The sequence below is a fragment of the Mesoplodon mirus genome (genome assembly GCF_964341445.2).
Source record: "Mesoplodon mirus genome assembly, chromosome: 8".
Taxonomy (NCBI): Eukaryota; Metazoa; Chordata; class Mammalia; order Artiodactyla; family Ziphiidae; genus Mesoplodon; species Mesoplodon mirus.
In genome coordinates this window covers 9,303,211-9,330,610 of record NC_138984.1, presented here as the reverse complement: position 1 = coordinate 9,330,610, position 27,400 = coordinate 9,303,211, and the positions used below count along the sequence as shown (strand labels likewise).

The following is a 27,400-nucleotide window of genomic DNA, read 5'->3' as shown; positions in this document are numbered from 1 at the left end:
TTGTAAAAGCGAAAATCTTCCTTGGGTTTCTTCTGGTGAGTGAAAACAGGTACTAACGTAGGTCTTGCATAAAAGCAAACCAGTGGAAAGCGCTTTCAAAAAGCAGGGGAGACCTGTATCTGTAAGATTTCCAGAAGCACTTAGATACCTTATTTTCACCTTAAAAAGAAGTAGTTGGGTTGAAAAGCTTTGCCTTTGTTTTAAAAACTGTTTCTAAAACCCTAGTCTTAGTGGATGATGAGATACTTTTTAGAAGGGCGTTTCTACCAATGATTGAATAGGCTGTCTTTGCAGGACACGGCCATCTCTTAGATGCATGTAGTCCTTAATGCCTCTCCCTGCACAGAAAGGCAGTGCTGCTTTCAAACGAAGCCATGACAGTGGCATTTGCAAACGACTGTGCCAGTTATGGGACAACGTACTTTCCCATGATGTGTCACAGGCTCCTCACAGCAACCATGTGAGGTAGGCATGAGTATGACAAAGAAATCTTATATGGAACATAACAGGACACTACACATTTGCACCATCTATGTATTTTTTTCTGGATTGTTCTATAATTTGAGTACACGGTTGAATGAGTAAAAGGAGTATTCCTACCATGTAGAGTAAACCACATATATAGAAGGAAAAATCATATTTTTGTGTGATGTCGTAGATCCACCCTACAAAACAAAAAAGAATATATTCAGTGTAATGAAGTTGAGAAAATAAAGTCAAGAACACAAAGCAAGCATTTATTGCTACTATAAATAATTCTCTAAGGATTTATTATGTGTCATTTAATGCCCCAACAGTTCATTTAGCCATTTTTAAGTCTGGGCTGTTGGAACCAGAGTTCTTGGTGCGTGGGGATGGCTGCATTTATCTTTGAAGTCACTGGGGTACTTTTAAAGGCACTGAAACAGTAGCTGGCCGACCTGTAGGGAGAATCTTCTGGCCCACAGCCCTTGGGGTAACTCTCAGGCCGGCACAAAGCCAGCAGCAAAAAGTGAATCTAATGATTTTCTTTGTACACAAATATAAACACAAATCTTTTCTAAAACCTCAAAACTCTTCTGAAGAAGTTTCTCATGTATATACAAAGAGGCTGAGCAGAAGACATTTGAACTTTCATTCATTCTGAAGTATAAGGGTAAATATCTGTTCTAGAAAGAATCAAAATTTCCAGGTTTTATAAAATTCACATTTACAGCTATAAACCTTTTATATATTTAAATTTATGAAAGTTTAAATTGCCAAAGATATAGCCTTAAATGCTAACTAAATTATCAGTTCTTTAAAAAAAATACTTTACTATTATAGTCTGATACTTTCATATAATGATCTTACTAGGACCTGTAAGATACTACCATATTTCATGGATTCTAAGACACCATGAATTATGTGATGCATCATTATCTTATGTATCAATAAAAAAGAAATATATCATCAATTAAAATATGACTTGATATTTTCTTAGAACTTTGTACAAGGTATTCTGATTTCAGAGATGTTAAAATGTGAAAAAAAAAAGTCTCAGAAACTATGAAGCACAATGTTTCATTCATTTCAGTTATTAATTCTAAGGATCAGTCACATGTCCTGGTCCCCACATAGCCAGCTATGCAAACTGAGAGGATTGAGCTATACACAGAATTTTATTTATGGTAAAAATGTAAATATAAGCATTCACTTTTTCCATTTCAACAAGTGCATTAATTAGCAAAGGCATAAGAAAAATATAAATGATTTAATGATCAAACACAGTATTCCATGGTCACTTTAAGAAAATTATCTTTTTTAAAAAGTATCTAATTGGCAAAGGAATGCATAAATACAACTTATATCCTTCTCCCACCAACAAACAGCTACACAAAAGCAACTGCTAAATGTGTAAACTAGTATCTCTGACTTCCTGTGGCTTATCTGTATCTCTTGTTTATTATATCTAGTGCTTAGCCTGGATGAGTCAAGGCTGTCATAAAGAAAAACAAACAATAGCATCAAAAATGTATACTTTTAAAAAACCCCTCAAAAGCTATGAATCCTGGATATACTTTAAAAGTAAACCAAGTTTTTGAGTTTGTTACTTGATATATAAAAGAAGAGAATACCAGAGTCCTTAGATATGGCTGAGTAAATGTTCTATCATCTTTTCTTAATTTCCAGTTTGAGACAAGAAGGACAGATAAGATTAAACATATAATCCAGAAACGGTGATTCAGCTTCAGCATTGCATCAGAAAGACACAGTGACATATGAACAAAAACACACCCAGCTTTTGCTCGGTGCCACCATTTGTCAGCTGTGGACCACTGTGAATTATGATGAAGTGAATAATTCACTTGCAGATAACGCCGAGTGGTGTGTCTCTATAAGCAGAGTACATGACAGCACTACCTTCAGCTACAATTTCTAAAAAATCAATACATATAAATGAGGTTCTCATACCCCACTCATCCCATACAGAAGCTGATCTTGTCAGTTTAACAGTTAAATCCTCCCTTTTCATATGATCAAGTGACTGAGAGTAGGAAATGGTGCCTCTAAATAACCAACAGCTGAAACAAGTTGATTTCCCATCACTGTCTAACACGGACTCAGAGACAGGACAAAATCCTCATTGGAGAATTAATTTGTACTTAGTTCATACTATTTATGTACTTTTTGGTTACAAGCGTTTGAGTACAAGCTCCAGGGCTCTGTGATACGGCCCCTGCCCACCTCTCTTGCTGCCCAGAGCTTAACCACAAGCACAAGCCATTCTGAATATTTTGGAGTTTCAAACACATTTGTCTTGACACCTTGTCTGTACATGTACTATTCCCCCTTCTGGGGGGACAGTAATAAACCCGTCACCCTTAGAACACCCTACCATCTCCTTCCCACCGCTCCCTCCTCCCTCTTGTCTCCGCAGACTATAGAAAATGTGTGCTAAGTATGTTACATATTGTTACAGTCTTACGTTGAATTAATTATATTTTAAGATCTTGCATCTTTCCCCTAAAAGTATAAACTTTTGTAAAAGCATCTTCACACACCCCATTCTTTTAAAGTAACTCACAAGTCAATTTTTCAAAAAGTGCACTCAACTTTACCAAACAAGTTTGGTACAAATTGGAGTAGTCCTCAATTTTATGTTAAATTAATCCCATAGGTTCCTCCAATCGACCTTTATCTGAAACAATTCCAGATCCTGCTATCTCCACTAGTCTGAACTCAACCCAGTCCCAAGTCAGATGCAAAGCAGGTCAGGAGACAGTACTTTGCCATGTGCTTTGGCCCAACACATGGGGACGATAACTCTTTAGAAACAAGATGTTTCAGACAAGATGCCCGCCTCATTCATCCTTCACCATCTCTCCCTGTAGGTCTGAACTCATCAGTCCCTTGGTTTGGAGCTTGGATCCTTGGCAATCCTGATCCAACCATCCACTGAAATCAACAGCTTCAAAGTAAAATTTGGTTCCCTATTAAACTGCATTTCTTTTTCATTTGAGTCTGTCAAATGAGGAGTGACGGCTATTTTTCTTACTTATTAAATAAGTGTTCCCAGCTCTTGGTGAAAAAACAGTACCAATTGTTGTTAGGGTGTTATACTTTATGCAAATATTGGAGATACATGTAGGTCCTTGGTCAGTCAAATCTGGTGGCTGAGTTTTGCTATACTTTACCCTGGAAACATCTAGAAAAGTACTATTATTATATCTTTAAAAGTGATGAACTGAATGCCCAGTAACATTATAAATGAATTACATCGTGAAGTTCAGGTTGCTGAATGACATGGTTGAAATGTCTGTTCAATATCTTTGATTGCACATTCTTCTCCTAAATGGAAATGTGTGATTGTCTAACATGCTACTAAATTGTACCAGACTTTTTAGTGCCAGTAGGAACCGCTTTGAAAAATGGAAAACACATTCATTTCTAAACCCATTAAAAAAGAAAAAGCTAATGTGAACAGTAATTTTCCTTCTAGCACATCAAGCTAAGTAACAATTTCTAGCCAACCTGGAATTTCTAGCAAGAATTTAATGTGGTTATTTAGTCACTCATATTGCCAGGCACTTCGGCACTATCATGCATAAAGGCTGGCCTTGCATCTCTTGCAATATTGGCTCCTTGGCCTGGAAAGTCAATGAATTAAACACAATACAGTTAGCTAATCATGTTGTTCAGCATTCCTCAGTGCACGAATTCAGTGGAAGGAGAAGAAACAAACAAAAAGGAGAGGTCCCTTTAGCTTGCTGGCCTGGAGATGTACATCAGAACATTGATTTTAGAGTCCCCATGGCAGCATGTGACATATATTCATGTCAGGTTTGTAATACAATCATTTCTACCATCTATGGTGGATCAAATTCAGCTACAGACTCCACTTCTAGGGAGGAACGTTGAAGCAAGCAGAGATCAGAACTGGTGACTGAGGGTTGGGTATAACTCCATGTCTTCTAGTTATGATTCCTTCCTCTTCCACTCAAGAAAGTGCACTAGAATACAACTGTGTGAAAAGGAAATGACCATAGGGATGGGATAAGGAAACCATGCTGGCAAACCTTGGTGCTTTAATTAACATTGATCATGAATTACTTCTGCTGCACCTCACGGCTGTGTTGTGATACTGCCATTGCAATCTTATGGATCAGTATAAAATAATCGCAGACTGACCATTAGAAGCAGGAAGTACCCCTTGGATCCTGCAAAGAAACATCAATGGCAGCTTCTATTTCCACATACAATATATCTGAAGGACTTCCAACAAGAGGGTGGATGAGCCACTGATAATGTCCCCATCCCCTTAATGGATATTTAACTCCTTTGGAAGGTACCATTGGTTGACTGATCCAACCCCCCAATCCCAGTCCTTTTCTCCTTTCCTTCCTCTAGTACAGAGGATGGAAAGTAAAGTCCTCCAATTCTCAGTTCCCCTTGAAGTTTGGACTAGCTGTGTGACACTGTTCTGGCCAATCAGATATAAGTGGAAGTCTTCTGGGACTGAGTCTTTTGTTCCTTCCTTTTTCTTGTTATAAATGAGGATGTAGTGGCTGGAGCTACTGCAGGCATTGTGTGACCATGAGGCCACTAGCATGAGGAAAAGGCCAAGAGGATCTTGAGACACTGCCCCAATATCATCTAGTCTCTGAATTCTAGATTTCTTGTTATGTGACACAAATCTCTGTTTAAGCTACCATTGTCAGGGTGTTCTCTTATAACCAAATGCATCCCTAACTGATAGAGAATTCTATACTATGAGATCACTGAGCAGTACTGACTCTTCTGCTGCCAATATAATAGTCTGCTGCACTACTATAGATACTCACTGTCACCTAGAAATGCTGGCCTGCATCTCTGTGTACGAGCAGAAAATAGGAGCAGCTTGATCCAGGAGGGGCCCCTTATGTAGCCTCTGGGTTTCCTAAAGCAGTTCTTGGGCCTTAAACCTTTTGTCAGCCAGCTGTCAGTGTTGTCAGCTGAATAGGTAAAAATCTATGATTTCTTGAGCTTCAGTCCTGAGGGGGACCTAAAAATGGTTGTGTTGGCATAAGCCCTCTGCCAGCGTAGTTCTAGGACAGGTGACTGTAGGCTCTGTAGAGAGACTGGGAAGAAAGGGGTGGGGAGGGCTTTGTTCTGCACCCATGAGGTTCCCCATCCACTGGGAAGAAGTATTTCTGCACAGGATATGAGGATAAAGGGCCTGGAGCAGCCAGATAAGCAGAGGATGGGGCATCTGAATAGGTGAGATTCTACCAGGTTAGCTTAAAACCCTACACAGAACTTCTGGCAGCTCTGACAACTGTCACCAGTCCTGCCTGGCCTGGCTGCCCTAATAGCCACCTCCACAGAGCACCTTTGTTTTGACATTTGGCCCCAGCCCCTGCCACACTTTGCGGGCTCCTGCCTCCAGTCCCTGGACAGTGGGTAGACTTTGTCACCTTTGCCCAGTACCTGGCCTCTTGGGGACTGGGTCTGCCTACCACAAAGCTTAAAACCTGACCAGAATGACAGGCTCAGAGAGGTACCTGGCCCAGACACAGGACTCCTTGGTGGTGCCTACGGCTTCTGGTATGCCCGATGCAAGAAGCAAAATCTCCATTGAACTGAGGTGAATACATGTGAGAGATCTCACCCTAGATGTTGCCAACTGGTGGCCTCTGGGCCAGAGGTAGGCAGAATGTCCCAACTCTCCCCAGATGCCCACATCCTAATCCCTGGAAACTGTAAATGTTACCTTATGTGGCCAAAGGGACTTTGCAGATGTGATTAAGTTAAGGACCTTGAGATGGGGGTTATCCTGGATTATCCGGTGGACCCAATGTCACCGGCATCTTAAAAGTGAAAGAAGAAGGCAGGAGAGTCAGAATTAGAGAGATGAGAAGATGCTATGATATTGGCTTAGAGGATGGAGGAAGGGGCCGAGAGCCAAAAAGCAGGAAGCCTCCAGAAGCTGCACAAGGCAAGGAAATGGATTCCCCCTGAGAGCCTCCAGAAGGAATGCAGTTCCACCAACACCTTGATTTTGGCCCATTGTGATCCATTTAAGCCTTCTGACCTCTAGAAGTGTAAGATAATACATTTGTATTGTTTTAGGCTACTAAGTTTGTAGCAATTTATTACAGCACCAGTAGGAAACTACTACAGGGCGAGATCCACAGAAGTGCTCTGTTGGACCTACACACAGTGTTTTGAAAATTTGGAAATGTTACCTAAGAGTGCAGAGTCCTAGCTTCTCTTGGACAGCGATAGGGGAGGGAGCTAACAATAGAAGAGCTAGCAATGATTTTCTGTATTTCTTGGTGATGGAAATCAGCTGGAGCAGGGTAGAGGCTGTCTCTTTCGGACGGGGCAGGGGCTCTGCACTATTCCACTGTGCGCTTTACCAGCCTGGCCATTGATCTCACAGGTTAGGGATCAAAAGTTCATCTACATTCTACATGAAAGAATGACCTTTAACTTGCTAAAATTTATAACAGAAATTGGGGGCAGGAATGGGAAAAAAAAAAGGACCATGTACACGAATGGAAACTTTCTTCTTATTCATCCTGGACTTTTAACATAAATGAGAACACGACTTTCTACATGCACTCTAAGCTCTTAAAGCCTTGAATGGTTTACCTGCAAAAGGTGGTCCCAGCAACGCAGAGATGCCGTTAGCACAGATGATGATGCCGTATGCGTTGGCTAAGTGCTCAATCCCCACCAAGTCTTCAGTCACCACCGGCATCAGGGAGAAATAACCGCTGGAAAACCCTATCAGTGCACAGATGACTGCCAGGCCAGCGTACGTGTGCATCAAGGGCAGAATAAAAATGCTGAGGACTAGGGTGAAGTTGGTCATCAGGAAGACATTCCAAACGCTGATGCAAGGTAAGTCGGCCACAACGCCGAGGATCACTTTTCCGAAGATATGAACTATTGCTATGATCGAAGTCAGAGGGAAAACATCGTTTTGCTCTGATAAATTATACAAATTGACTATTTCTGGGAGGTGAATGAAAGGGATGACAAAGCTGCTGTATGCAAACAGAGCCCAGAAAATAAAGGCAACGAACATCCGATTAGTAAAGAGCGAGGCTGTCCCAAAATAGCCCAAGTACCAATCCCGGAAGCCCTTCCTGACCCTCATGGTCAGCCGGCTCACGGTCTTCAGAACCCGAAAGGCGCACATGTCCTTTCTGTGTGCAGCCTTCTCGTGGCACGCCTGGGCTGGCACGTCCCCGAGGGAGTCCTCGGTGCCGGGGCCGCCCCCCTTCTCTTCCGCTCCGCCCAGCTGTCCACTGGACCGAACAGAGTCGGTGGATTGAGCCGGGAGGACGTGTGGCTCTTTCCCCTCTGGGTCGTCTCCATCCGTCCCAGGAGAGAGGGGCCTCATGAGCGCCCCGCAAACACACAGGTTCAGGGACACCGCGCCTTGGATGAACATGGCATTCCGCCATCCGTACTCTGCGCACAGGTACTTGAGCAAAACCGTCATGAGGAATGTGCCAAACCCGGTCCCGGTGGTGCTGAGGCCCTGGGCGAGCGCGCGCCTCTTCTGGAAGTACCTGCCCACCATGACCACGGCCGGCAAGTAGGCCATCCCGCTGCCAAAGCCTGCGCACCCGAGAGGGAAGAAAAGGCACACGGCACAGCGTAAATGGCCATAGCCCGAATCTGCAGCCTTTAAAGATCATCTGCATTTCATTATGTTAGTTTCTATAACTTTTCTTTCAAACAAAGAAATAATCATGATTGTAAAAAAGGAGCTCGAGGGGTAAGTACCAAGATTCACCCAAAGAAGCCCGCTTCTAGTCCATCATTTCCCCCAACAGGCTTTTCAGCATAGGTTACTCCAATGATAATAATAATAAACAACTATTATATTAGATAAATAAATAACAAATATATATAAAAGAATTAAATAAAATAAGTCTGCATTCTCACATCAGAATATAAGCTCCACCAGGGCAGGACTGTGCCTGTATTACCACCCCTGGTATGCCGGGCACTGCTCAGAACATGCAGCGTGTGCTTCGTGATTTGTTGAAAGAATGAATGGATTCTGAGGGTTCTGCTGTCAGCGTTCATTGCACTTAATACACAGGAAAGTGCTCATGTACAAGGGGATGAAGAGTGACTCCAGGCAATTTACAGAAGCCTCAGGAATGGGCCAATGTGTTCCCAAATGAATTAGAAGAATAAAAGGAATTAAAATGTACCTATAAGGATACGTAGCTACTAGATGTCAAAATCACCTAATACGCATTTGCATCTCTGGTTTTTAATGGTATCTTTCTTAGAAAATAGGAACGGTTTGTGATTTACGGGCACAAAATTAAAATGCTGGTGGGGAAGATTGTGTCTGTTGGGGGCAGGCTGTACTGGGAGTGCTTTGTGCTTTCTGCCCAATTTTGCTGAACGTAAAACTGCTCTATAAATGAAGCCTATTTAAAAATAAAATAAATATGAAATAAAATAAAATGCTGGCCAAGAGGTTGAGGGTTGTGTTCTTAACTTCTAGGTACACACAGAAGGAAACCATAAGCCCCGCTTCAGGTGGTCATGGGGCCACACACGGTTCTAATGCTCACAACCTCCTGACATTAGGATAGCAGCTTGATAGGAGAAAAGAGACTTGGACCAATAGCACTCCCCAAAGCCGAGAAGCTTCCCTAGTTTAGCATCATTTAATAGTTTCAGAATTACTTGAATTTGGAAGGAGAGCAGAGTGGTCATACATGCAAACATAATAACAATTACCACTAATTGAGTGGTGAGGATGTGCCAGTTGCTTTTCAGGCTTTATCTGATTTAGTTTTCACACTAATCCAAAAGCTACCTGTGGTTATACCCATGTTATAAAAGGGGGCACTGAACCTCATGGAGATTAAGAAATTTTCACCAGACCCTGCAGCAGGTAACTGGAGAATCCGGGTTGGAATTCAGACCCAACTGCAGAAGTCTGGTCCCTTTCCACTGCCTGCACTGCCTCTCATCCTGCACTGCTCATCTGCCCGGCTGCCAGCAGATTGCTGCAGAAGGATTTTGCTTCAGTTTCTAAAATAAGCTCCAAGACGCAACCTGCCTCCTTTATTTACCTTAGAGCAGTGATAATCTACAGCAACTGTCAGGGCCCAGTGATCCTCGACCAACTGCTCCTTAGATGGATACCCTTGTCTTAAGAACAATTAAGCCAGCTTCCAAGTAATTCCCAGTGAAAGCAGGGGCAGGTCCCCAAGCCACCTGCCAAGCCTCAGCGAGGGCGGCAACATAGCGATCATTTGCGTGACAGGGGGAGAGGAGCATGAAGAAAACGGCTATCCTTAATTTTGAACCAAACTCTGAATTAACCTTTATGGGTTTGAAGTCCACAAAAGGCAGAAATCTCTAATTTCCTAATATTTAAAAGGGACATAGAAAAACATTCAATAGTCCATAAATTGGTCCTATATCCTGACCAGTTGGTTGACTTCCAGTTATCTGCATGCTGTTTGAGAAAATTAATCGAATTCTGAAGATTTCTTTGGCTAAAATGAATTGTGAGGAGCTTATCTCTTTATAAAATCTGGTTGTTCCCTTTGCTGGAATGGTCCTGCCCTCAGAGAGCCCTAGGGCTTGGGCCCCATCTCCTGCTTACAGTTCAACTTCTCAGTATCGCCCACACGACCATCCTACTTTATTATTTTTTTATTTTTATTAAAAAAATTGGGGTGGGGGTATAATTGATTTACAATGTTGTGTTAGTTTCAGGTATACAGCTGGCCATCCTACTTTAAAATGCAAGCCTCTCTTGCCTCCCACTCCCATTCCCAATCTCTCTTACCCTACTTTTCTTTTTTCCTATAGTAAGTACTTGACAGTATTATAATTTACTTTGTATTGTGTGTATTGTTTATGATCTGACCCCTTCTCCCCTACAACTACCACTATAAGCTCCATGAGGGCAGGGATCTTCTTCTATTGTGTTTACTGACACATCTCTTCCAAGCACCTAGGACTGTGCCTGGCACATAACAAAGGAATGGAATGAATAAAAGAAAGTTCTATGGGAAAGTAAAGTGATCATATTTTGAAATAATAGCCACCTTTTTCATACAGGTTAAATTGATACTTCCACAGTTAAGGTACAAAAAACTTAGCTGAAAAATTAGTGTATCAGTGGTTATTTTGAAAAAATAATTCTTTGTTAAAGAACCAAGAAATTCTTTGATATTAAATATTGTGGCACAGTATTATTGTCCTTATGATTGTACTGGGGAGATGTGTAGTAGAAAGAACCTAGCTGGCCTTGGGTTTAAATCCTGGCTCCACCGCCCCCCATAAGTAACCATGTGACCTTGACCAAGTCAGTTAAACATGCAGCTCACTGGTGTTGTGTTCCTGATGTATACATAAGTGCAATACACCTATGTGATAGCACACTGTCAATTAATGTTACCCTCTTACCTCTTATAACAGGCTATTGGTTAATGAAACAGTTTGAATCAGATTCAGAGTAAGCTTTTAAAAACCAGGTGGTTTAATGAACTCCCACATACCCATCACCCAGCTTCAACAGTTATCAACTCCTGGCAATTCTTGCCTCAATCCCACCTCTACCCCAACACACACACACACACACTCCTTCCTCCATATTATTTTGAAACAAATCCCAACTATATCATTTCATGTGCAAATATTTTAGTATAAATCTCTAAATAGAAGAATTCTTTAAACTGCATAATCATATCAGTATCTTATCTGAAAAAATGAATAATTCTTTGATATAAAATATCCAAAGGTGTTCAAATTGCCAATTCTCTCATAAATGACCGTATTTTTAAAAATTTTGTTTTAAATCAGGATCCAAGTAAGGCCCACACATTGCTATTTGTTGATACATATTTTAAGTCTTAATTTCTCTTTTTTTTCTCTCACAATTTACTTGCTGAGGAAACTAGATCATTTGTCCTGTTCAATTTGTCCATTCTGCATTTTGCTGATGGCACAAAAGTTTACTTTTTAAAATCTGATTTGTCACTGACAATAACCAGCAACCTAAATTTAATGTGGTTATGGATCTCTAAACAGCAGCAGAATGAAATAACTAATAGGAACTGAATTGAGGGACAAAGCATAAGAGTAGCACCAATTATAACTTCGTTTTAATAATAATGCTCCCATGTGTGAGGAAAAAAATCCATGCCTAATGCTACAAGCATCTACTGCCCTCTCCATGTCCTTAACAGCATCTCCCCTTCCTAATGTGACATTGTGATTCGTAATCAGCACAATTATTCTATGAGCATATAGAACGGGCCTTGGGGATATTGAGGCTCAAGCCCAGCGGTCAAGCAGGGCCCTGGAACAATTCTTCACCATACTCAGGTTTAGAGGCCGGGCTTGTACCCAGATAAGCCAGGCAGAAGAAGAAGGCCCAGAGGGAGAGAGAAGATCCTGTGGTTCTGAGTAAAAAGCATGCATAGCGGGGCAAAGCTGTCTCCAGAAGCCAAGTTTAAGAGAATGGAGCTCTTAAATGGCAAAGCTGAAGAAATTTGTCTAGATTCTCCTGGCTAAGTAAGATCGCTCAAACATGTTAGTTTTCTGCTTAATAGGAGGACATCCATGCAATTTTAATTGCCTAGATGTTAAAAAACAAATACAAACAAATCTGCCTCAAATGCTTTTTTGTAATGAAGAAAGATGTCAACAAAGTCTCTTTCAAATATACATTATTGTACAGTGATATACATATATATATATCTCAACCAGTTGCTTTTTAAAAATTGTTTTTATTTAAAAATTTTTTTTAATTTATTTTTTTGTTGTTTCAATCACTTGCTTTTTGCAGATCTTTGCATCTAACTTTCTTTCTTTTCTACTAAATAGGGGTCAGTCAGCTTCACCATGCCTCACTAACAACAGCCCAATGGTGTATAAGCTAACTGATTTAGCTGGATTTTCCACTTAAACATAATTATATATATATATTTGTGGAGGAGGTGAATACATTTATTTTCAGAGACTTTCTTTGAGTGTTTCCTGTATTAAAAAGAGGGAGCGGGCTTCCCTGGTGGCGCAGTGATTGAGAGTCTGCCTGCCGATGCAGGGGACACGGGTTCGTGCCCCGATCCCGGAAGATCCCACGTGCCGCGGAGCGGCTGGGCCCGCGGGCCATGGCCGCGGAGCCTGTGTGTCCGGAGCCTGTGCTCCGCAACGGGAGAGGCCACAGCGGTGAGAGGCCCGCGTACAGCAAAAAAAAAAAAAAAAAAAAAAAAAAAAAAAAGAGGGAGCAATGAGGTGTCTCAAGAAACACTTTCCTTTCACTGGCCTCCTGATTGTTTTTCCGAATTCCTTGTATCCATAAATATTTGTTGATTAAATAAGTGAATGAATAAACAAATGAATGAATATGGAGACCATATTATTTGAGAACCAATAAGCAACTAACTGCAAGAAATAAAATTCCATTTAAACAAAGAGTCTCTAACCATAGACATCTCTAGATGATGGGAATAAATTTCAAGTCCCAGTTATGGGGATCAAGTCATAGTCCATATAACCGAACCCCACGGACCAAGTTCCTAGGGGCTCCCACATGTCTGCCCAGAGACCCCAGTGTGGCTCCTTAGTCTCAGGGGAAGGAGTTTATTTCCTCACCTATAATATAAAAATCCCCGTGCCAGCTCTATTCATTGGACTGTTATGGGGCAAAGTTTCTAAAATGCCTCAGGGAAAATATCTTGAGTTGTTCTTTAAGAGCTGTTATCAAGTCCTTCAGATCAATGGTTTCCAAACTCAGCTTCACAGGATACAGAAGCGCTTTAGGTGTATATGTGGACAGATGTACATTACAGAGAACCAACTTGTCAACTTATATGGACAGTGAGTTTTTATGTTCACTCCTGCTACCATAAAGCATATACTTAAGCTTATAATATAATAAACATGTTATATACAATAACAATTAAATATTAGCTAACATTTGCTCAAGACTTCATTATGTGCCAAGCATTGTGCTAAGTGCTTCATACAGATGATCTCATGTAATCATTTCAACAACCCTGTAAACCAAGCACTCAATTATCCCATTTTGCAGATAAGGAGACTGAGGCATAAGTAAGTTAAGTAACTTTCCCAAAGTCACACAGATAGCAAGTGGAAGAAAAAAGCAAGAATTCCAACCTCTAACGTTGAACTCTTATGCAAACACTGCCATCAGTGTGCCACTTATTAGGATTAGAGCTCTGTCCTCAAAAAAGTCAGGCTGGCTCTGGTTCACAGAAATACAACTGTATGAGTAAGAAACTACTTACCTGTGTGCACTCTGCTACCTGTTGATAAAGGAAATTATGGCCGGGAGTACATTTTGCAGAACAGATATGTAAACTGTGCTGCCTGGCAGCCAATTTTTATATATCTCCTGGGGACTGACACTTTGCTCTAGATTTGATTCTTAGAGTCTCTACATCTATGTGGGTTTTGCTGCTATTCCATTAATTTGAACAGGGGTGAAGGAGAAAATGATTTTTCTCTGATTCACGCTGGATTCTGCAGTTATTAAATGAGATGAATGTTATTAATATGCCCGTTTTGTTACAAGAGAAGGGACTAGCACTTAGAACCAGGTATAGAAATTTTAATTAAAATCTATTAGGAAGGCCAAGTACAGCTGTTAGGCCGTTTCCTCACGCTTAAGGCTTTTTTTTTTTTTTTTTTTTTCGGTACGCTGGCCTCTCACTGTTGTGGCCTCTCCCGCTGCGGAGCACAGGCTCCGGACGCGCAGGCTCAGCGGCCATGGCTCACAGGCCCAGCCGCTCCGCGGCATGTGGGATCTTCCCGGACCGGGGCACGAACCCGCGTCCCCTGCATTGGCAGGCGGATTCCCAACCACTGGGCCACCAGGGAAGCCCCTTTAAGGCATATTTAATATCTTATATTAAAAAGTATTTCCTGGAGGATAGGATATGGTTGGGTTGGGGTGGAGGAGACAAAAGGACAAAATATTTAATGGGTCTCTTTTCTCTACAGTGAAATTCATTGCCAAAATGCCCAACAGAAACATATAAAGTCAAGCTTAAGGGAATTCCCTGGTGGTCCAGTGGTTAGGGGTCCACGCTTCCACTTCAGCGGGCATAGGTTCGATCCTTGGTCGGGGAACTAAGATCCCACGTGGAGTGGCCAAAAATAAAAGTAAATAAATAAATAAAGTCAAGTTTAAGAAAATCACTACACTTACCGGCTGCCACTCCGAAGGTAATGAAGAGATAATGCACGTTTGCAGCGTAGGCACTCAACACCCAGCCCAGCGAGTTCAGCAGCCCTCCGATGATCGCGGTCTGGCGGCACCCACAGGTGTTAATGAACAAGCCAATGAAAGGTCCTGTCACAGAACATTGAAAAAAGAATGACTAAAATGACTAATGGCATTTTATTTTCCTACTTCCTTAGGGAGTCCTCATATGAAGACAAAGAATACAATATTACTAGAGCTCTCAACTAAAACAAACCAAAACCACACCCCTGCTTTATGTGCAGAAAGCTTTTGGCATGCAAAGATAGGTTTCAGTAATTTCACTGGAGAGCACAAGGTTCTAGATTTTCAAGGAAGACAGACCTGAAATAAAGACAAGTTGATTTCATTCTCTTGTCTACAGCAGAGGTCCTAAATTAGTGGTCTAGGTGCTCCATCCAGCCTGTGGATGCATTTTGTTTATCCAGAACAAAGTTTAAAAATGTTTTGAATCAGTTGCCAACATTTAAAAATTAAGATTATTCACAAAAATACAGTGGCCACACAGAACACCTTCCCACACAGTCCAGAGCAGCTGGACCTGTGCAGCAGCTGATCCTGTTTTGCTGTGGCCCACCCTCTCTAGTTTGCTGCAGTCTCCACCCTTCCCTGCAGCCTTGTATTTGACATCCTGCCCTCATTTATATTACTTGTTTGGCCTCTGTATACATTTGAATTTTTTACCGTAGATCTAAAGGGAGTACAGAAAGGGGGGTTCTCAGGACCTCCATGCTTCAAGAAAGGAACCTATAGCCTGTTTTCATGAGGATATCCAGATGCAAACCAAGCCGGAAAGAACTCCATTGCTTCATACATACTTCAGCCTCTACTGACTCTTAGTCCCTGACTGGACCCATCAGGCTATGCATTTATGACACTGTGTGGAGACTCAGGTCTACCCCTGGTTGTACAATATTTGCCAATACTCACAGCAATGCAGTATATGATATACTTTCTCATTGCTTCCTTTATATGATGCTCTAGTTTTTGTCAGCCTCTTTGTTTCCTTCCTGATTTTGTGGCAGCTTCTGGTGTCATTGAAGCTTAATGCTTGCCTTCAGGTCAGTGATTCCTTATCCAAATAGCAATCCATATTTTAGTAATACAGTTCAAGGCTGTATTCAGCATTGCACTTTAAACATCATCTTTTTTTTGATCATTATTACTTTATATAGTTATCAAACCCTATGTTCAGATGGGACTATTTCAGGTTAAAAACTTGCTGAAGTCTAAGGAGCTTCCTCTTGTCCAAACTGAAATAAAACTTTCCTTTACAATTCTAACAATATTCATGCACATAGTTGGGTACAGTCTGCTAATAAATTTTTTTTTTCGTCTAGTGATTTTGAGAGGATCCAATCCTCAAAACTAAGAAGATAGAGACTTACTAATTTAATTAATCCTGCTGTATTACAGAAAATAATTCAGTAGATAAACCTCTTAGAATAGACAATACAGTAAACATCTTATACAAATATACTGTATTATGTATATTATAAAATAAGCACATGATATAAACAATATATAAGCTAAGCACATTGATATAAACATCTGAGGAAATGACTAGGGGGAACTGAAATTCAGAAACCATAAGTTGAAGAGTGTCTTTTATTTCTCTATAAATATTTTTATTTTCCTAAACCCATAGTCACTTCACCACTTCAAATCTCAGATGAGTGGGTTAAAAAAAGAGAAAAATGCATGATTCATTGGTTTGCTGTTAATAGGTCTTTTAAGATATGAAGGGTCAATGCATGTTGACAGTTCAGTAGAATGATATTTCCCACATTACAGGAAGGACCCAGAAGCAAGTTTTTCTGTGATACTGCATGTTTATGAAACACTGCATTAAGAAAGCATTTGGGGGAAAAGGGGGGAAAATTCCCAAATAAGTACAGAAATTCATATCTGGAGGAATGTTATGTATCTCAAGGGAAGTATTGCTTGCTTTACTGAAAAGAACATTAAGATGGTAACGGTGTCTGGCTTTTTAGTTCATTGTCTCTGGCACCAAGTGTGCCGCAGCTACAGTCAGTTATGATGCGCAGCTGGGCAAAGTCAGCCCCAGAAATGCTGTGACTCCTCCACGGTTACATAATATAGATTTATCAAAAAAAGGAAGTCAGAAAAAAAAAAAAAAAAAAAAAAAAAGGAGTCAGACCCAAACTTTCGGATCCTTAGTTTCATTTTCTATGCATTGTTTACTGATGGTCAGTTGGCATCTCCATGATAGAACTGCCATCCAACAAAATGAAAAGAACTCCACACCCAGTCTAAGGAGAGGGGAAAATACGATTGAGATGCAGTCCTTTGGCTAAGAGTCCCACTTTTGTAGAGGAATTCACTGTTTTGGAATGAGATTATACACCTTGTCAGACTTTCTCCTCTTCGGAAGGAATCTGAATCTTGGCCCATTTCCCACATAATAAAGCCTCGCATTGCTGCAGGAACACGCTGAGGAAGTCATGATTTCTTGCCCATCCCAGCATCTCATAGGTTGGAAAAAAAGCTCAGGTGAGGAGAGAAACAATCTGAGGTGAGCCTTGGCATACAATCATGGATGAAAGTAGCTAGTTCATTGAATACCTGGTCTCTTGGTGTAACCCTTCCCTGCAATAAATCAATGGCTCTCTGCCTTGGCTGATTGTTGGAGTCACTTAGGAACTTTAAAAAAATCATTAAAGAAAAATCCTGATGCTAGGGTCCCATCCCGAGAGATTCTGATTTAATGCTCCAGGTGCAGCCCAAGTGGCATGGTTTTTAAAAGCTCCCAGGTGGATCTAACGTGTAGCCAAGATAGACACCCACTGCTCTAAATCTACTTAGCAAGTAAATGACCTTTGCAGCCTATAGTTACCCCTAACAACATGGCTTCTACCAAGAATTATTCCAAGGGCTATCACAAAGGCTGCTGTAGATACTACCAAGGTGATTACATTTTTTTAACAATTGGGACCTTCTGCAGGAACTGGCAAAATTCATGCTAGCAAAGAATGAAACAAGAATGAATGGAATTTCCCACGTGCAAGTCACTGCCCAACAGAATGCTTTTAACTCTGTAACATAATTCATGGAATTTTTAAATTTGAAAGAGGTAACTCAATGTCCTAACAATGATTAGAAAATGAAAACAATTTACATTTATTCACTTCAAACATATTTTTAGTTCTCATTTAATGTCATGGCAGGCAGTGCAGTATAGTGGACACCATTTCAGAGTCCAGTGGACCAGGTTTGAAGCCTGTCCCACACTTACTGGCTACAAGTTAACTTCAGTAAGTTCCTTAATGTCTCTGAGCATTGCATGTTCTCCTCTGTGAGATCAAGATGATGGTCTGGCCTCCAGGGCTGCTGTAGGATCAAATGAGATCATGTACATTACACGCACTTGGCATGCAGTAAGTGCTAAATAAAGGAGAGCTCCTTTTTGCTTTTCCAAGCAAACAACATATCTGCCACCACCTGTACCAGCAGCTTAGATAATGAATAGCAATTTAGGGTCATGATAAGCAGAATAAAAGACATTTCATTTACATAACTATGAGCCTTGCTGTGCTATAATTTCTGAGCTGCAAGACAAACGATGTTTATCTGGCAGCCACCTTTCCTGAAGAAAGGTTAGTCTACAATCTAAAGTTCCACTGTCTGGAAATCAAGGACTCTCAAACAGAATTCAAAATCCACAGTTACCTCCTAATTAAAGATGACAATCACATTTCAACACCACTATGAGTTAGGTGTTCTTATTTGGGGGATCATCTTCAGAACCACATCCAATAATTTCAGGACTGATTTCCATTGCTTATTCCTGTAGAACTTGTGAAACACAAAGTAATACCGAAGACAACCTTCTTAGATGGTTTGGAAAATACTGGGACAAATATCCTGGTCTTTGGCTGAATCTTCTTTTTTGCTGTTTGAGCACACTTTCTAGATTGAATCTGTAAGTATCTTGTTCTACCCTCTAAACATTTATTTTTAAAAAGGTAAGAAAACTGGATTTTTAGTATTTGAGCTGGCCAAAAAGTTCATTAGGGTTTTTACGGCCAAACCCAAACAAACGTTTTGGTCAACCCATATTTTAGAAGCACAGTTTTTCTTTACCGACTTATTACGAAGGTAGAATTATATCCAACACAAAACTAGCAAATTCCCTGCACTGAGGTTAACTTACCTGCACTTCTCATATGATAAACAGTCCTGGTTTGGACAAGGCCAAGGCAGGGTTGAAGAGTCAGTTCATTACAGTTATAGGCAAAAGTGATTTATCAACAATTCTCTCTCACACACAGAATGGTGCCCTTATTTAATTTAAAAACCAGATCAGTAATAATTCCTTGTGATAAACACATACCCCCTGTACACACCTTGAGAAGTAACATTCTGTCCTGTTTTCTATCATTACCACTGCCACTGTTACGAATGTCGCTGGTATTATCCAAAATAACATTGGCTGAATACCAGCCAAGATCAACAAATCTCTGAATTGAATTCAAGCAATTAATTACCAATGTGGAAATCACTGACAAGACAGAGACTCTTGTCAAACACACATATGCCTGTCATCCGCATACTCTCACAATACTAGGAAGAGATTTGAGGCCTATTATGTCTCTAGTATAAAATATATCACAAACCCTTTAAACTAAAAAAAAATTATACGTAAAAGTATGGCTTTTACTTTCAAGTAAAGGAATTGAACAGCTTTACGGTATAGTGGTAATTACCTCTTACGACTGTTGAGAGAATTAAAGTTAAATGAGATGATGTAAGGGAAAACACCTGGTATATAATAGGTGCTTATTAAATATCAGTTGGCAGTAAAAGCTGTTTAGTTCTCAAACTGAAACACATTAGCCATGGCAACATATCATATTTTTAATAATTTCTTTGTTTAGTATCTCCAACTAGAAAAGAATTGCTTTCATAGATTGCTAGGTGGTTAGATTAAACTACAAAATACATTGTTTAATGTGTGCAGTTTTACTTTGGGAAGATGGGAAAAGTTCTGGAGATGGATGGTGGTGATGAATGTACTCAATGGCATTGAACTCTACACCTGGTTAAAATGGTAAACTGTATGTTATGTACATTTGACCACAGTAAAAACAACAGCAACATCCACTAAAATGTAATATCTAACGTTTCAACAATATAAAACATTACTTACAGTGAGGAATTGTCATTTTATAATTATTCAGTTTTACAACAGGCCACATGCAAACATACCCACAATCAAGGTGACGCCCATGCTGAGGGAGCTGACCCATGCCGTCAGGCCACGGCTCTGATGGAATTCTTCAAGCCACTCCACATTGAGGACTCCCAGGGCCATCTGGGAGCCCATGATGAGGATGTGCACAAAGAAAGAGGAAAGGACCATCATCCAAGCCCATCCGCCATCAATGTTTGGGTGGGGTTTAAGTGTCTTCTTATCTTTGGGGTCATCTTCAAAATCATACCCAATGTCTTCATGACTTGTATACATTTTCCAAGATGTTCTGAAATACATATGACAAATAATTTCACTGAACATCAAAACAAAAAAATCTCCATCTTTCTGGAAGGCTCTAGCTACCCATCAGAACCAAAGTGGCCCCACCATCATATCAGACCTTTAGATTAATCTTTTTTTTTTTTTTTTTTTTTTTTTTTTTTTTTTGCGGTACACGGGCCTCTCACTGCTGTGGCCTCTCCTGTTGCGGAGCACAGGCTCCGGATGCGCAGGCTCAGCGGCCATGGCACACGGGCTTAGCTGCTCCATGGCATGTGGGATCTTCCCGGACCGGGGAACGAACCCGTGTCCCCTGCATCAGCAGGCGGACTCTCAATCACTGCACCACCAGGGAAGCCCTAGATTAATCTTTTCATTATGCAGATTTGGGAACACTCCTCACTTTTACATAGGACCAAATGCTTTTATGAAACCTGTTTCATATTTACAGTCATCCTATATTTAAGTATTATTATGGCTATTTTAAAGAAATGGAAATAGACTCAGGGAAGTGAAGTGCCTTTCCCAAATTCTCATGGCCAGGAGATAGTATATATAATAGCTAGACAGGAAGCCAGGAATTGAACCCAGCTATTCCTGACTCCAAAGCCCATGCCTTGTGTCCCTTATTGAGATGGAAACTGACAGGTGACAACAAAGATGTTAGAGAAGGAAGATGCCTGGCCTTAGACAGGGTAGCTTGGCCTTGGGGGTGGGGGTGAGTGGGCGCCTGGCAGAGGCTCTGGTTCTCAGTTTTGTGGGTCCAGGTGTTCAATTTGTTCAATGCAGCAGTGCGTTAGCCTCAGGGAGACCGACTCATACGAACCCAACTCAGGAGAGATTGGTAAAGGAGAAGGCCAATTTATGATCTTACAATGGGAGACAGAGTCTTCTAATAATGGTGATATTTATGTCTGATATACAAAACATACTTTCACCCCCTCCATCCATTCCCATTCCCAGCATTTACCTGGGAAGCTAGAAAATTGCTTAGAAAATTGGAAATTAGATTACAGAAATTCGGATACCACAATGGCATACAGGTTACCAGGGAGCCAGGGGCTAGATCTTGAAGAGCCTTATGTGCCAGATAAGGATTTTGGAGTTTATCCTGTATATAATGAATAGCTGGTGGCTGCATTTGCACAAGGAAGAGGTAAGATGGGACCTGTGCTTTGCATAGATCTGTCTCTCAAGTTGTTCAAACAAGAGGAGGGCGTTGGATGGAGCTAGAGGTGAGACGATGCCAGGTCAGGGGAAGTCTCTGGTTTTGTTTTATTTTTTAGGATGAGAATGGAATGTATGCATAAAAACTGAGGATAAGGAGAGAGAGAATGACTAATCCCAGAGGTGGTGGGACAGGGTTGGTCTTGATCAGGAAGACTGACCCATCCTCTGAGACTAGAGGAAGCAGGGGGTAGATGGAGAAAAGATGGTAAGTAGTGGGATTTTTGACGATGGCCATTCTGGTCAGTGTGAGGTGAGATACTTCACTGCAGTTTTGATTCGCATTCCTCTAATTATTAGCGATGTCGAACATCTTTTCATGTGCCTTTTGGCCACCTGAATGCACATATCTGTTTTGAGAGTAAGTTCCTAAGAGTTCAGAACTGCTGATGCACACCTTGGCTCAGTTTGGGTCTGCAGTGCCTGCAGTGTCACACATCACTCCCTGCCGTTAGCAGGACATTCAAGATGGACTGTGATAGCACCGTGATGGCGGCGACGAAGACCAGGACGCCAGCTACTTGACTTTTGTCACTCTATGTGCGCACCTGGAGACTTTAGTTTTGTTTAACACGTAAAAGAGCAAAACAGAGTGCCAAGACTGCAAGGTGAAAACAATGGTTTGGAACGTGAAATTTGTAGTCGATACATGAATCTGAATTATGACTTTAAAATGGAAATCTATTCTTTGTTTCAAGTAATTATTTTAAAAGAGGAGCAAATCAGAAAATAATGATTATTGCTGACCATGACATGTGATTATCACTGAAAACCATTTTGTTGCAGTGGAGGAAAGTGGGGTAAAAGACAGTCCCAAATACCCTCGGAACACCTCCAACCATGGGGCTTTTCTCCGCAGTGTTGTGATGTGGACAAAATGACAGAGAAGCAAATTGTGGCCAAGGGCCCAGCTCCCAGCCTCTTTTAGGGAAGCACACTGTGCCATCTGCACAGACTCTTTCTGTACACCCCTAAGCTAAGAATTTTTTTTACCTTTTCAAAGGCTATGTGACCTGCAGAACTTCATATACTTATTCTCTGACCCTTTATAAGAAAAGTTCGCTAATCCCCAGATGAAGAGTTTGTTGGGAAGAAACGGGTGCTAAGGAACCAAGGATGCCAGTGGAAGAGCAATTTAATGGATCTGTCCTGGGGCTCATCTTGACTTTTCATTTCTCTCATACCCATTATTTTTATCTTTTAAATTATTCTATCTCTTAAACAGATACCCAGTGCTCAGCCACCACACTTCCTGCCCATGTTGCTGCTCTCTGCTGGGTTCTTCCCTTCACCTCTCCATTACCGAGGATGCTGGGAATGAGAAAATGCTATCTTACCATGTAACTTCCCCACCCGGTCAAGTTATTTTTAGGATTAAGTCCAAACTGCCCTGTCTGCTTCCAGGCTCTCCCCTCGCATTATCTGCCACTCTGCCAGGTCCCTTCTCCTGTTCCTCAGCTTTGCACTCTGCTCTCCAGCCCCATGGAAGCACCTGCAGCTCCCTGAACCTGGCACAGTCTCTCAAGCTTTTGTGCATGACCTTCTCTTCTTTCGGGAACATACTTCTCTCCTTCTAATCTCCTGGTCCTCTTCTGCTCATCCTTTAAGATTCAACTAAATTCTAATAGTGAAACCTTGAAATAATGAGGAAACAACCCCCCTGCAAACATCTCTAATATCCAACATTAGGGTACATGTTAAATCAGTCAGTCATGGTATAGCCGTGCAATGCAAGTGCACCATCAAAAATAAAACTGGGGCTTCCCTGGTGGCGCAGTGGTTGAGAGTCCGCCTGCCGATGCAGGGGACACGGGTTCGTGCCCCGATCCCGGAAGATCCCACATGCCGCGGAGCGGCTGGGCCCGCGAGCCATGGCCGCGGAGCCTGTGTGTCCGGAGCCTGTGCTCCGCAACGGGAGAGGCCACAGCAGTGAGAGGCCCGCGTACAGCAAAAAAAAAAAAAAAATCAAAAAAAAAAAAAAAAAAAAATAAAACTGTACGGGCTCTTTGAAGACAGAGAAAGAAGGTCACGCTAAGGTTAAATTATACTCGGTGGTCACAAAACGGGACACATGAAATAATTCCTTTTTGGTTGTTGTTGTTGTTAAAAATATGTATCTGTAGGAAAAAAAGACTGGACTGAAACAAAAATGTTAATGGAGATTATTCTTTGGACGATCGTCTTCCAAGTAATTTCCTCTTCTTTATCTCTTTGGTAAAAAAATCTAAATAAACGTAATTAACTTTATTATAAGAAAGTCAAGGCCCCTCTCTCTATCTCTTAAACATCATCTGGTTCAGCTACTTGCCTACAGTAGATTAGTGGCAATTCAGAGCCACTTCCCTTGGGAAGTCTAGTCTGCATCGGGCTGTAGGCTTGTGTGTGTGTTTCCCACCACCCTCCTCTCTCCCCATGAGAGGACAGTCTGCCTGGCGATAGAAAGGGATGGGATAGCCCTTGCTCTCCAAAGCTCACAGCCCATAACCGAGCTACCCTGTCAAAAGTTCCAGGAGGATGAAGCTAGAAAGGGTTCAGAAGGGGTGTCTGATGGTTGTCTTCCCTCTGCCCCTGGTAGTTGTACACAGAATCCCAAGGAGCCAGAAAGAGGAGAACCAGGCAGCTTGATAAGGGGTGTGACTGGCTTAGATGAATAATAACAACATTGTTTTACAATCTGTGTTTAATGAGATATGTTTAATGAGATAAAACACACAACTTGGCTTTTTCCTAAAGCCCACCTACATGTAAGAAAGACTTTGAAATAATAAAAATACAAAAGTCATATTTTTTCAGCTTAAGAGTTGAAATAGTAAGCACTTTTCTAAGCAATGTTAAGAACTTTATATTTTCACTGAATTATTTATCTTATGGGTTAAGAGATGCAGTTGCCATTGAGTTGCTCTTTACATTTCCAGTTTATCTGTTCATAAAGAAATAACATTAAATGGCGTTTAATGGAAAAGTTTTCTTCAAGAGGCACAACTGTGCCTGTAGAAAATAGTATCAGATGGAGCCTATGGGTGGGTAAAACAAAATTCCATCAGATCCGCAGGAGGTCCCTGAAGATCTTCCAGGCAATGGGGTTGTCTGCATTTCACACCCAAATCTCTCTAAAAGTCATTCCTGTTTTGACTAATCAGAGTTATCTGACTGTACAGCCAGATTAACTAAAACAAACAAAAGGCAACAGAAGAAAAAACGTCTGTCCCCTCACCCCCAAGTATGCTTTAGCATTTCAGCATTTATGTAATAAGATACAAAATAATCATCTGAGCATTAGGACCCTCCTCTGCACCTGGAGAGAGAGGGAGAACCAGGAGGGGTTTCTGGGCCACCTCTCGCCAGGCTCCAAGTCTTTCTTCACCATACGGTCTTCAAGCTCCCCCATCTTTTCCACACACTGACACACATGCAAAATGACAACACCTGTGGGACATTGGGGGAAGTGGAGCAGTGAGCGTGGGGTTTCTGCTAAGGATTGATGTGTAAAATGTAACCCATTCTGGGCTCACCTAGAATGGAAGCTCTGCACGTAACCTTAGGGTCTTGCACTGAAGAAGCTGAAGGAAGGAAATGGGAAGATTATGGGATCAACAGTCAACTTCCCATTCTTCCCTACAGTGAGTTTATTACCGGTGAAAGAGAAACCATTCATGGGGGAAATGAAGTAACACACGCAGGCTATGACATGGAGGTCAGCTACATATTTACCTGGTAACTGGCAGAAGTGAAAATACTATATAGCCTGTTGGAGTGTTTCAGAAATTAAAACGAAATTAAATTTTCCACAACTCTGTTAGGGGAGGGAGTTTTATAAGCAAGTCATTGATTTTTAATTTGGCTACTGTTGATTATGTTAGAATGTGGTGAGCTCACTGTAAATAAGTAGTAAAGGGGAAGGCGCCCAATTAAAATTAAAAATACAATCTTCCCCAAAGGTGACAGAGTATGTTGGTAGCAGGTTCTTCATTAGACGTGGGTGTGGGGCGGGCACATCTGTAATTTGGCTCTGTCGATATTTGCCCTCTAGACCGGGCGCGCACTGGACATCTTGAGCCTTTAGAGGGCGCACTTGAGGCCAACAGGCTGAAGAGGCTGGAGTAGCCAAGGCTGGGGAGCTGAGCTATGCAGAGACCACAGCGCAAGAGAAACGGGGAACCCTATCTAGGTTCACGCTGTATCAGAGGGAACTAAAAATATAAATGCCTTCTATGGGTCAGGAACTGGGCTTAACGGCTTCTCCACAACGATTCTGTCCAGTTGATATTAATGCTCCATTTTACAGATGAGGAAATTGAGGCTATTTGTAGAATGGGGGCAATGCAGCTTAGAGAGGTTAAACTACCCGGTGGTGGAGGCCAAATTTGAACTCGGGCCTGAGGGATTCCAAAGCCTATTTTATCTTTCTCTCTCTCTCTCTCTCAGACACACACACACACACACACACACACACACACACACACACACACACACACACACACACACACACACACACACACACACACACACACACACACACACGCCAGGCAAGGTGAAAAGGAATCTTTCTAATGCCCAATAATAACCCTTACTCATCCTTGCTAATGAGAGCCTGGATCAACTTTTCCGCAGAAAGAAAACGGCTTAATTAATTGGTAAGCAGAATTGAGCTCCTAAAACACCGTCAGTGGCCTTGGCGGTGTCTAGCCCCGAAATGGCCGCCCCGGGTCCCTCGCCCCATTTTAGCCTCTCCTTTCCTCCCCGAGGGGCCTTGATCAGAACCGCTCTGGGGTACCAGCGTCCGCACGCCCTGGGCTGGCCCACGGCAATCCGGCCTCGGCACCAACCCCCATCCCTCGAGCGCCGCCCCCGCCGCCCCGGGGCCCCCTCCCGGGCGCTGTGTGCTCCCCCTTCCCCGGCACCCCGAGACCCCTGGCCCCCATCCCGGGCACCCCGCGTGTCCCCGCGCGCCCGGAACTCGCCAGCTCCGCGGGGAAGCGAGGCCGATCGCAGTGCTGGCGGCCTGCGCGGGGAGGCATCCCGCACCCCCAGAAGTCCCGCAGCCGCCCCGCCCCCGCCCGGGTCTCCCCCTCTCCCCCCAGCACTGCTAGTTCGAGTGGCTAACGCGGGCCGGGAGAGGAGGCGGGAGCAAGGCTGGACGCGGGAACGAGCGCGCATCTGGGGTCGGGCGGGGATTCCGAGGGGCGCCGTGCGCCCTGGACGACGCGCGCGGGGCCCTGGCCGCCGTGGGAGCGCGGCGCGTGCCCACGTTCCGCCCCGGCGCGCCCGCCCGCCCCGAGGTGGCCTCGCCCGCGGCTCGAGAGCACCCCGGCGGGCGGCCTGGGCGGGACCCCCGCGCCCCGGCTCAGCCATGCCCTCGACCACTCTGGCCGCCTTCCCCTACCAGGCCCCGGGCCCGCACCGCCGCTTCCCGGGCGCCTGGGGCGCAGCGGCCACCGCAGCCCAAGATGCACCCGGCGCCGCTCCATCCCCGGGCCCGCGATGCCGCGCGGCCCGGGATACTCACTGTCCGCAGCCCTCGGGGCGGCGGCCTCACTGGGCTCCCCGCCCCGACCCCCGAACTTGCTGTTTCCCTCGGAGCCCCCTGAGCGGCTGGGCGGAGAGATTTGTGGCGACGTCGCCTATCATCCTGGAGGTGCCGGTGCCCGCGGCTCGGCGCTCCGCCCGGTTCGGCGCGCTGTGCGGGCTCCCGGCGCCTCTGCCGCTCGCTGCCGGGCCAGCTCCGTTTTGTGGAGCTTGGAGCTCGAGGCCTCAGTCCGTGTGGCTTTAAAAAGGGTGCGTTTGGAGGTGCCCGAACCTAACCTGAGCTTCCTTCCAATCCGTGCAATTTCAAATCTCCATGCTCGTTCATTCCTATACCGGCTAATTCTGGTTTGGCAGGAAAAAAAAAAAAAATTGCAGTCACCTCACGTGCACACTCTCGTGGCCGGCTGTAGTTTCCAGCTTTG

General features: G+C 42.9%; 1 protein-coding gene across 2 annotated transcripts; it reads right to left on the bottom strand.

The window, feature by feature from the left end:
* Nucleotides 1-476: 476 nt before the first annotated feature.
* SLC16A14 (solute carrier family 16 member 14) lies at nt 477-27,400 on the bottom strand. 2 transcript variants are annotated; one of them, XM_082631057.1, is made up of 5 exons: nt 26,959-27,400; nt 19,961-20,232; nt 14,678-14,821; nt 7,096-8,073; nt 477-665 (listed from the first exon to the last, which is right to left on the bottom strand). In XM_082631057.1, the coding sequence occupies exons 2-5, from the start codon at nt 20,217-20,219 to the stop codon at nt 514-516; spliced, it is 1,533 nt and encodes a 510-aa protein (XP_082487183.1). In that variant the 5' UTR covers nt 20,220-20,232; nt 26,959-27,400; the 3' UTR covers nt 477-513. The 2 variants fall into 2 exon arrangements, with proteins under 2 accessions (XP_082487183.1, XP_082487184.1); XM_082631058.1 differs by having other exon boundaries at nt 27,255-27,400.